Source organism: Palaemon carinicauda, chromosome 15 (genome assembly GCF_036898095.1).
Source record: "Palaemon carinicauda isolate YSFRI2023 chromosome 15, ASM3689809v2, whole genome shotgun sequence".
Lineage (NCBI taxonomy): Eukaryota > Metazoa > Arthropoda > Malacostraca > Decapoda > Palaemonidae > Palaemon > Palaemon carinicauda.
The window spans coordinates 21,720,678-21,733,600 of record NC_090739.1 but is presented as its reverse complement, the minus strand read 5'-3'; the positions used below and the strand labels follow the sequence as shown (position 1 = coordinate 21,733,600).

General features: G+C 31.3%; 1 protein-coding gene across 4 annotated transcripts in view; it reads left to right on the top strand.

Moving 5' to 3' along the window:
- Positions 1–12,923, top strand: part of LOC137654511 (uncharacterized) — a 487,620-nt gene that overhangs the window by 434,487 nt on the left and 40,210 nt on the right. For all 4 annotated transcript variants that reach the window (XM_068388201.1, XM_068388199.1, XM_068388200.1 and 1 more), the window contains one exon: positions 7,422–7,531. In XM_068388201.1, coding sequence (XP_068244302.1) covers positions 7,422–7,531 — 110 coding nt within the window. The remainder of the gene's footprint in view (positions 1–7,421; positions 7,532–12,923) is intronic.

Here is a 12,923-nt window from a genome sequence, read left to right as displayed (position 1 = left end):
TGCAACTTTTAAAAACCAGCTACAGCTTCGTATTTTTGGAAAACAAAAAAGAAAAGAAATACAACAAGGTGTTGTTGGAAATTAATATAGATAATGCATATTCATGATTAACAACTATAAGAAATAGATCAAAGTATTGCTGGAAATGTATATATGATGAGGATATAATGATAAATATTATATATTTATCACGAATAACTCGTTCGAGGACAAAGCAATGAAGGTAATTTGAAATGACAAGTGAAAAGGAAATTGTATAATGTTAGAACATTTTAATCATTAGAAACTGCAAACGGATAGAAGGGACTTTTTTTCCTCGCCAACGCATTGAAGCTCGTAATGAAAGGTAAAATAACTCCCGTTTGAAACGTATCAGATGTACAGTTTATATTTGTGTTAATACGTCCAGCAGATTTGTTGACTGATATGTATACATTTTTATTTAAGGATCATTTGCCATACTAATAGAAACTATATTTGTGTGTAATATATATACTGTGCATATATATATATATATATATATATATGTATATATATATACATACTGTATATATACTGCATATATATACGTGTATATATGTGTATATATAGATAGATAGATAGATAGATAGATTTTTCATAATACATAAGTATGTATGCATGTCAAGTTTCTTGCGTACTGAGCTTCGGATGTGTGTGTGTGTGTTTGTTTTTATGCGCTCACACATATCGTATATATATATATATATATATATATATATATATATATATATATATATGTGTGTTCACGAGATGTGTGCTTTGAAAATTGTGGATATTAGATACAAAGGAAAAATATTAAAGCTGTTGAAAAGGCTTGTTTTCTTATATATGGAGTAAGGACACCTAACACTTAATCCTCAACTTCACAGCATGCGGATTGATTTGCGAGTTTTTTCCCCTCTATACTGTAGAGTGGCCTTGGTAGAATGAAAAAGAATTTAGTCTGTCTCTTTCATTGTCATTCTAAACTTCCAACTGCCGAGACACGGATGCTCTCTTGTGCAAGAAACTTTATAGAGTACCACCTGTAAAGAGATCTCATAAGGAGCTCATCCAACCTCGATCACCATTGCACCAGTTATTTTTGTGTTGCATTTCTTCCTGTGATTCAGGAAAGTTTAGCTCCTTCCGTTCTTATACATTTATAACACATTATCCCAACCCTATCGTTCTCCCTCTCTTCATTATTTCGAAGACTTCCAAATTATACCCCGTTGCTTACCCTAAGTTATCGTTGTTCATTTCTCTTGCATAACCAAACCTGGTCAGTCAGTTTATAACTAACTAGTAATGCTGTAGCAGTAAAGCTAGTTGTGTAGGATGCTAGTGTACCTGGTTTCAGTAGACAAGATCCCTTGACAAGAGGAATTACCCTATAGTTGGATGAGTCTCTTTCATTGGCTCATTGGTAGTCACGCACTTTACAATTGCAGGATGTCTGCAAATGAAACACATACAGCAAATAATGCTTAGTACTAATATCTTAGTACCGTTGCAAAAAACAAAAGACAAAAAAATATATATATGTACATTTATATATATATATATATATATATATATTATATATATTATATATATATATATATATATATATTATATATATATATATATATATAGATGTGTGTATGTGTTTCATTTAAATCATTCGGGTATTAATCTGAAGGTTTAATGATGTGTCTGTTATTATTCATGTAAAAATATTTTTATATGATAAAAAAACTTATTTGTTCCTCGTCTTTTTTTTCTTTTTTTTCTCTCTCTCCCGGTTTTATATTATTTTGACGGCTTCTGTAGCTTAGGGGGATTTTCTTTTATGATTTGCTTTTTGTTCGTATTAATCCCTACATCAGTTTTGTTTAGAATAAAATATAAAGAAATTATGCAACTTCAAATATTGATAAATGGGGAAAAGAAAATTTGCATAATTCATTGACAGGATTAGTCAGAAGCTAGGTAGAGAAATAAAGAATATATATATATATATATATATATATATACATTATAATCAATTTTTTTTTTATTCTCCTAATCACGCCATTTTTGCTTATAATAAAACTTAAAAGGTCAACATTTGCTGATGTAACTCCATCCAGTAATTTTCGTGTCACAATTTCTATTTTTTTTTTTTTGTATTTTCATTTTTTTCGCTTTATTTTCCGGTTTCATGTCATTTTTATTTCGAAGAATTTTATGGTATATTATTATAACATTTAATTTGGCTTAAACATTCAATTGGGCTCCACAAGGAGCTAGAAGAGTTAGAAGACCCAGGCCTACATGGCTGAGGACTATTAAGCGTGAAGTAGATCATGAATGGAGAAGTATTGATTTCAAAGCTCAAGATCTAGATGACTGGCGAAATCTAACTGAGGCCCTTTGCATCAATAGCTGTAGGAGAAAATGATGAGGATTATAATGATGATTTAAATCTTTACCTTCTTGGTTTTATTTTTTAGATGCTTATAATTTCATAAAATATGTATTTCAATTCTCTCTTAATTTATGTTAGGTAATTTGCTGCTTTCAAATGTCAAATTGAGATAAAACTACCAGATTTATTTTATTGCCATTTTTCACGTCGGAAATTTATGTCCAAAAAACGAGCATTTAAGGTCTAATTTGTGTCACCGTCACATTATATTTTAGGCCTAACCCACCGTATAGACATAATGTAAGGTCCATTAGAAATAAAGAATATATATATATATATATATATATATATATACATTATAATCAATTTTTTTTTTATTCTCCTAATCACGCCATTTTTGCTTATAATAAAACTTAAAAGGTCAACATTTGCTGATGTAACTCCATCCAGTAATTTTCGTGTCACAATTTCTATTTTTTTTTTTTTTGTATTTTCATTTTTTCGCTTTATTTTCCGGTTTCATGTCATTTTTATTTCGAAGAATTTTATGGTATATTATTATAACATTTAATTTGGCTTAAACATTCAATTGGGCTGCACAAGGAGCTAGAAGAGTTAGAAGACCCAGGCCTACATGGCTGAGGACTATTAAGCGTGAAGTAGATCATGAATGGAGAAGTATTGATTTCAAAGCTCAAGATCTAGATGACTGGCGAAATCTAACTGAGGCCCTTTGCATCAATAGCTGTAGGAGAAAATGATGAGGATTATAATGATGATTTAAATCTTTACCTTCTTGGTTTTATTTTTTAGATGCTTATAATTTCATAAAATATGTATTTCAATTCTCTCTTAATTTATGTTAGGTAATTTGCTGCTTTCAAATGTCAAATTGAGATAAAACTACCAGATTTATTTTATTGCCATTTTTCACGTCGGAAATTTATGTCCAAAAAACGAGCATTTAAGGTCTAATTTGTGTCACCGTCACATTATATTTTAGGCCTAACCCACCGTATAGACATAATGTAAGGTCCATTAGTATTAACGGCTCACGAAAAAACTATAAAGTTTGTACATTTCCTCTAATCCCAGTTTTTTCCTCTTTCCCTCGACCTTACAAATGTAAGGCCTAAAAATGGATGTAAAAGCTGTGAGAGAGAGAGAGAGAGAGAGAGAGAGAGAGAGAGAGAAACCGTTCATTGTTCTGTGGGAGTTGCTTAGTTCAAGATAATCCTCTTCTATAAATTTGTATTAAATTCCTTTTAGTTTAAGAATTTGGAATTATTTTTTGTCATAAATTTATTTAGCAACACATGCTGGCTTTGTTCTGGGCTGCGACGGATATGTTATTATTGTCATTATTATCATCTTTGTAATTTTCAACGAAGGAAGATTATGAGAAAAGATAATAACTAGCATAGTATCTTAGAAACATCCAAGCAGAAATTTTGCTGTCAATCAATTACTATTTCCACTATGCTTGCATTATCTTATTTTGTCTTTAATTGAAAGGCTTTCATACATTTGCGGCTCTTATTAGCATATTTGCTAGATACTTATCCGCGTAATCACAGTTTTCTGTAGCACAACCACGGGGCAATGTGATTACTTTTGGGAGCACTCAGGTGTATTACCTTGAAAGGCAAAATGTTGCATAAATCATCGCATTTGTCCCTCTTAACTCTTGGTTTTAACACATCCGGTTACCAGTATCTTTACAGTAAATATTTGCAGTATAACTTCATCTTATTAAATGAGTATTTGCAAACCATTGAAAAGGACTGACAGTCCCATACCATTAAGTGGGTTGTTACTGTTAGACTAATGTTAGGCTTTCCTGGTTTTTTTTTTCAATCAAAATTGACTTTTGGATGTGTGAATATTAAATTCGTTATATTATTATTGCAAATAAGTCCTCTCTCTCTCTCTCTCTCTCTCTCTCTCTCTCTCTCTCTCTCTCTCTTTTTTTTCTCGTACAGGTTAACGCTTCTTACGTTATCTTTAAAATCACGAGGAGGATTTTTCAATTGAGTAATCTTTGGCCTATTAGTAAAAATAATACATCGACATTTACATTCATATGTATCATATGCGGGTATGCGTTATATAAGTATTTTTAACATACATTAAGATGTGTCTTTGAAAATATTTGTATTGCCTAATTGGCTGATCCATTATCAACACAATAGTGCTCATTATGCTAGAAAATGACATTGCTCAGAAAACACCAGTATTCGAGAAGTTCTATTTTACCATTGAAATTTAGATCATCGTTACTTTTAGCAACGACTAAAAGCAGCATTTTTTTTTTTACATTACTTTTCAATTAATTTATCTTTAGAACGACGAGAAATTGAAGTTGTGTGATCAATGAATTCTGGGAAAAGAACCATTAGATAAAATAATTGAATAAATAGATGCTTAAGTAATATTAGATAATTATTTGGTATTTGTGAGTGTTTACACAAAGTAGGCTTAATGACTTCCTACCATCAGCAAAAATGCAAAACCTAAACAAAAAACTTACTTCTCAGACGCTGTTATTTCAGTACAGAGTAAAGCCGATATGTCTTTTAATCATCAACATTATTAAAACATGCTTTTCTTGTAATAGTCTATAGTCCATTTCTTTTAGCGAGTCATATTTGAACCGACTCGCAGCGGTGCCGTCTTAGCTCGGAAAAGTTTCATGATCGCTGATTGGTTGGAAAAGGTAATTCTAACCTATCAGCGACCAGGAAACTTTTCCGAGCTAAAAGGGCACCGTTGCGAGTTGGTGCAAATATGACTCGCTAAAAGAAAGGGACTATACGTCAGCGTTTATTTGTGTGAGTATTTAAATTATAGCATTTGCCTTTTAGACCTCTGGAATGAGTTTCAATAGAATATTAGCATACAATGAACACCTAATGGTGGTACTAGAACTCTAGTTCTTGTATATTCTCTCCAACGCCTTCATCTCTAGAAGGAGGATGCCTTGATTTACTTAATCCCATTCAATTATGGTACAATGTGAATCGTGCAGGGGCTAATGTGAAACTCTCTCTCTCTCTCTCTCTCTCTCTCTCTCTCTCTCTCTCTCTCTCTCTCTCTCTCTCTCTCTCTCTCATTTACATCTTGCTTCTCCCCATTGTATGGATATTCGTATTGTTAATGTTAATCTCACGTGCAGGTTCGAGGAATAAGGGTTGATCATTCTATATATCGCACAGCATAGAGAAGGATAATCCCAAGTAAAGAAAAAGGGGGATTGTGTCAGTCAGGGGAACAATGTTTTCTCTCTTTTCAAATCCTTCCATTTTTAGCGTTTCTGTGAACCTTTTGTGTTCATGACTTGTACCTGACATCGCCTGACTTTTCGTTTCATACATACATCCATACATACGTCTTTGTGCATATATATAAACTTTTTGTGTGTTTTTATTATTATATATATATATATATATTATTATTATTATATATATATATATGTATATATATATATATATATATATATATATATATATATATATATATATATATATATATATATATATATATATATATATATATATATATATATATATATATATATATATATATATACAGAGAGAGAGAGAGAGAGAGAGAGAGAGAGAGAGAGAAACGTACTGAACATACCTGACCTCTCCCGTTCAGGAATTTTGTATACATTTACTTGAATTACATAAATGAATACAAGAAAATAACGAAACGTGATTGCACAATTCCTGAATGCGCGTCATCTAAATTCCCCTGAAATGTGGCAAATCTGGATTCAAATGTTAACAGCGGACAGAGGCCAGAGAATAAACTTTCGGCAGCATGTTTTGTAGTGTCGACAAGCGCAACAACATTGACGGGTGTTTGTTCTGGCACTCTCCTCTGTTTGATGTTAGAATATGCTATTGAAGCTAATTCCGACTCTCGTGCTACCTGACTCACGGTTCAGGTATTACTGGTGGGCTGCTTAGGCAAAGGAAGAAAAAAAGCGCTGTTCTCGTATTTGTGTTGGTTTGGTATCATTGTCAGTCCTATTCCATCACATCGTTGTATAGTTGATTACACTACATCTGAACAACAGTCATTTATAAAAATATTTTGCTCACATTTAGTTTTATTTATTATTATCTACTAATTTCTTGTAGCTCTTGAACTCCAAGAAATTTCTCGTGGTATTACTATGACTGTATACCTGACCAAAAAAAAAATGGTATACATTTGGCGTTGGAAATGAAGAACTTTTTCAGACTAGAATTCAAGTCAGTGTTGAAATGTTGTAGAGCATGAGATTTTTTTTTCTTTTACTGAACATTTTTTTAATTCCCCTAATAAAGACATTTCTGCTTTTGTTTGACCTTATTGTTCTCTTTTTCCATTGACGGATTGTCTCTCATCGTAAGTGTATCTTCATGTAAGATATCGTCCGACCAGAAATTTTCTTTAGTATACTCTTTAGTTACCACATTTTATCACCTCTGCAATAAAGAGTAAAAATAAAGATTTAAGCCCCATTTTTTTTTCAATAATATCAACAAGGGGATCAATCCCCTTATCATTATTGCTAACATGTTTTTTGTGAATAAAGAATGTCGTGACCTCGATTGTCAAAACATATATAGTGGTGTTATCTATATTTTCTTGTAAGAATAATTTTATTGATTATCATTCTCCCATGTAAGATCTTTCATGTATTAATAATTCTCTCCTTTAAATGTATGTTCATAATTTTAAGGATTTGTCATTTAACGCATTCAAGCTTGTACATTAGTCATCCACGGCATTTGCCTCTTTGATTTGCATTGACACTACATTCACAAGCTCGAATTGTATTATTACACAGATTATTAAATGTATCGCAACTTTTTGTTAAGCTGAAATGTTATTAGCCTTCAAAGGTATCTAAATATATTTGCATTGCACAAAAACACCTCTCATCTCCCCCCATCTCTCTCTCTCTCTCTCTCTCTCTCTCTCTCTCTCTCTCTCTCTCTCACCCATTTGCACTGACACGAACTCCTTTTCGCAGACTGCGGTGGCTGCAACATGAAGTTCTCGCACCCGCTGTACTACAGGATGCACTGTTCTGTCTTCCACGATCCTAATTACTCTCTCACCATCCGCAAGTACCACTGCAAGGTAACTAATGAGTATTGTCGCACACTATGGTATGGTAAGATCTTTTTCAGAGTCTGGTAAGAACAGTCTGTGACTTCCTTTGTTATGGTAAGGTTACAAGAGCAATATTCGCTGGCACACTTGCATAATCCAGCGTAAGGTACGTGTGAGATTATTGCGTAAATCCTCCGTTATACAAAGGTTAAAGATGAATAAGATTTTCTGATACACCGTTCTATGGTAAGTTAACTGTAATTGAATAAGTAATTAAGGTATATTCTCTATTCTCTTATAAAAACCTCTCTGTTCTAGTCATTTGGCAAAATCACATGGCTGCCTATATTGTGGTAAGTTTTCTAAAGCACTCGTGCATATGAATGTTTCTATGAGGACCATGCAGATAATAATTTGTTTTTTTCAGTAGCGTCAAACAAGTCTACGGTTTCTTCACCAAATATTTAACTTACTGTATTCTTTTCTAACAAGGTTACAAAAGTATATAATTTCATTTTATTAAGTTGTCATATTGATGGGATATTCTGAAATATTTTAAACTTAGAGTATTCTATCTATAATTTGGGTAAATTTCACCATCTTTGGAACTGAAGGTAATATGTAAGAATTTATTCTACCCTGTATTATGAAATTTTTCGAGAAGTTTTAGAACTTATGTTCAGCAGTAGTAAGGTACCTACACTTTTATGTAAAATTAATTAATAATTGTCTTATGATTAGCTCTGGTAATTTTCCTGGCTTAACTGGCATTTTCATGTTCTCATGAAACTAGAAGTCTTTTTCTTTATGACAAGTTTAAGAAAATATAAGATTCTTTGTAATACATTTTTATTTTGACAAAAGGGATTTATATATAAACAGATAATAGTTGAATATTTTGAATGTATAAAAGGTCTCATCTTCTTTTCTGAAATCTAGAATGTTATGTTGATGTTAATTCCATATATATTATTTTGAAATCGTAATTTTTTTCTTCCACTTTTAGAAGTTAAGGCTAGTTTAAAAAATTTCAAGTCACGGGGCCTTTTTTTCAATTTCAAACGGAGATTATCTATTTTTGAATAGTCGAGTGTTTACTTCATCAACAAAGTTTAGATCGGAAAAATCGTTTCACATAACATGATTAAACCGTTTTATTAAACATGTCTAGTAAGACTTTCAGGACTCGAGAAAATCTTATTGAATTTAAAAGAACATATATTGGTTGCTATGAAGAAAAACTTCAGTGATTGTGCTTTTATACTTTGTTGATCATTTTTCAAGTTTAATCCTCTATAATGTGAAATTTGCAGTAAAACTTCTTGTGATAATGGTTTATATTTACGAGTTTTATATTGCGTAGATTTTATGAAAACCTATTAGATTTCTTATTTGGTTTTCATTTTTTACTCGTAAAGCAGTTCTCGGGTATAAAAAATGCATGCAATTTAAACCATAAGGAATTTAGATAGTTGCAGAGATCTCCACGGAGGTCATTGTTTAAATCTAATTTTCTGGGTTAGTTTTGCTCAGTTACCTATGCGACTTTATTTGATATTTTCCCAATTTTCCACGAGAACTCACAGGAAAATTAGTTGTTTATTATGAAGGAAAATATTTTTTTTTTTTTTTGCCATTCCATGCACTGTATTATATTACTTGTTTAGAATATTACAATTCAACGAAAGGAATATTATATTAATTTTGAAAGCGAACATAGAATCTGTAAAATACTATTAACACCAAGTCAGCAGTTATTTTCCGGACGTCAGTGAAAATAGGCCAAAAATGTGTGAAACTAAACAGCATAGTCTCACCAGTATCGTTGATGAAATGTCCACAATTATAAATGCAATTGCTGAGCCATACACGATAGTGATAGGATCAAGTAGACACTCATTGAAAACGCAAATGAGATCCAGGCAAAGTGATTTGGATCAATAGGAGATTACTCTGTCCATCGCCAGTTCATATCGTATCTGGTATTGCAGTGGACGCGTTCTAACTTGTTCGCTCGACGTCGTTTCATATATTAATAATCAGGCGCACCTGAGATAGATCTATTGCAATAGAGTGCTATAATCCCGAATGCCATTAATATTGCACTTTCGTTCTTGGCATGATGAATAGCGAATAAATGAAGGTTTCGGTTATTTTTATCTGTTTAAAACGACTGTGGGGGAAAATGTTATCAAAATCTACCGTAAAACGAATTTGTCCATCCTGTTTTTTCATCGAAAGTACACCCACACACTTTTAGTATGATGCGTATGTGTGGAGGCGTAATGTCTTTCATTTCTTTATGCTAGTTGGTCTAACCGAGGTTCTATACATATTTGAAGAGCTTAACCTAATTATATTTTCATAATAAACCGTAATTGATATTCGAAAGTTATTGTTTTAGAGTATTAAAGGAGAAAATAAATCCATAACTTTATACGTCCTTATCGCCATACTTTGCATGTGATCTTAGTTATTTATCATAAAGTAAATTTATTCATTAAAATACCTAATTAATTATACATGGGGCATTTACGAAAAAATGTTGAAAAATAAAGGAGGGAGTGCACCGTCGCATCTCTTTGAATGAACGGGTTATTGGTTTTGAATTAGGGTTACTTTGTTGATTAGGAAAATCTGCCCGATGAAAATATTCAATTAATTACCTGCATCTAGTTCTCATTACGGATATTACCACCGGGAGGTTCTGTTACGCTCAAAGAGAAGATTTTGTTTTTGTTTGCTTAGACGGTTGTTTTGCCTTTGAATACATTTTAACGGTAGATCGTTAAAGTAAGAGTGTTCTACTCTTATTGTAGAGTATTATGCTTATATTTAAGTCGTTAACGTAAAAGTGTTCTACTCTTATTGTAGAGTATTATGCTTATATTTAAGTCGTTAACGTAAAAGTGTTCTACTCTTATTGTAGAGTATTATGCTTATATTTAAGTCGTTAACGTAAAAGTGTTCTACTCTTATTGTAGAGTATTATGCTTATATTTAAGTCGTTAACGTAAAAGTGTTCTACTCTTATTGTAGAGTATTATGCTTATATTTAAGTCGTTAACGTAAAAGTGTTCTACTCTTATTATAGAGTATTATGCTTATATTTAAGTCTATATAATCTATATAGAACCTTGGATTAACTTTGCTTGATATTTGTTTTAAATTATCTCAAAGCCCTGAAAGCAGTTGTAATTCAAGATATTTAGTATTGTTTGAATTATTTTACGATTCCGAAATATAAGCCCGATATAACTACTAATGAAATTATTCTCGTCGTAATATTGATGACCGCATAACTAGTGTTTCTTACGTATATGTGTGTACGTGCGTGCGCGCGTCAATAGGCATAGGAGGATATGATGATGATGATGATGATGATATATATATATATATATATATATATATATATATATATATGTTCAAGAGAACCCCCCAAAATGCTATTTGATTCATAAGATAAAGTGCAAGTTAATTTATTTTGTGTTTAATTCTTTCTACCAAACTTTATTTCTGGCTTCTAAATTGGTCATATTTATGCCTAATTGAAATAGAAATTGTATGATGAAAATCAAAGTTCCTAAATCTGAGATTTTCAGAATATATTAGCAATATTTCTATTGATGATTTCAACCATTGTTAATCAAGTTATATAATGTAATTAGTGTGAATCCACTTTTTTATTCATTCGCCTTTTACAGCATACGGACACGCACACCATTGTTGACACATACATGTATGTGTATACATTTATTGATATATGCATATTAGGCTGTATATATTTACATACTGTATAAAAACACAAATATATATGCATACAAGCAATCTGATGGACATCGAGCTATTTAAAATACATATATGGATATATGCGTGTATCTAGATAAAGCACCGATATAATTGCAACATCATTTTATGTAGAATGGAAAGTGCAATGTTGATCCAGAATCATGATCTTGATCCGTATCACCTCCAAAATTTCATGGTTTCTTTTGATGCATAATTATCCATTGTTAAAATTTGGTGAAAATCCAATGTGTCAATTTATTTTGACGTAATCTTTAAAATTGTTAAAAATTGCAAATCCGGATCCAGTACCAAATCATCTCCAAATGTTAATTGAGTCGCCCATGGCCTAAGAAGATGGTGGAATTTTCGTCAAAATCTGTTTTGACGTAATTTTTAAAATTGTGAAATTTGCAAATCCGCATCCGGATCATCTCCCAAATTTAATGGAGTCGTCAATGACCTAAGATCTATATGTGATGAAAATTTCGTCAAAATCTGTTGAGTAGTTTTGACGTAATCCTATCAACAGACATAGACAAATAAATAGATAAATAAATTAATAAACCAAGTAGAAAATATAGCCTCCTTGGAGAAGGTAATGAAACTGATTAGAACATTGAACAATATTTTTACCAAAGATTGCCTTATTCTCCCAGAGCTTCTGGACAATTTTTGTGTAAAAGTAAATCCTATTAATACCTTAATGTTTTACAGTTCTAATAAATATTCCTATGCAAATAGATTCTGAGAAAATTCATGTTTCCATTTACATGTTAGTTATTTGCATCCTGGGCCTTTTATTTTGTTTTGGGGCTTCGAAAATCTCATTTCTGCTCAGAAATATTGCAGAAAATTATTTAATAATGCAATTAATTGCAATTATTTATTGAAATACTCATAGTATTTCCCTTTCATTACAGTGGCTTAGCTCTGAGGGGTAATTGAAAACCAAAATAATCAAGAAGAGATTATTATGAAATTTTACTTTATGATATTTTCTGAGCAATTTCAGTTTTATGCTCACAAATTATAAGGCAAGGCTCTTTATTTCATGCGCTTCACTAAATTTATTTTTACAGTCTAGTAAAATGAACAAAATATTAACACGGTCATATTCATTGAATGTCAGAGGTTACCCTGACCATGACGACTGTTGTTACAAATTCAGTATTTCCGCAAAAAAAGAGAAATAGATGAAAACAAGTTTTAAAAGAACATTTTGTATAAGAATATTTTAAATATTTCTGTCTTTGATTGATATATGAGTATATTATTCGTGCATTTCTTCATTTCTGTCATGAAATGCAGTTTCATAACGTTAAAATGCAGTAGTTTTAAGTACTGTACTTGGTTCTATTTAGTTTATTGATGTTGAAAATTATTGCTCATATACTGTGTGCTTTTCATCATTAAAACAGTATATCTTATACTATATTTATATCATATCTAATAAAGGCCGTTTGGATTGTTTACCACAGTAACTACGCTAATTTTAATTTGGAAAACGACTCTATTTATTTTGTCATTTTGATCTTATTACGTACTAGGGGAAAATTATATAGGCATAAAGAAATTAGAAGGCTGAAGTTTATGACGTTTAAAAATATTGTATACACATATATATACACAC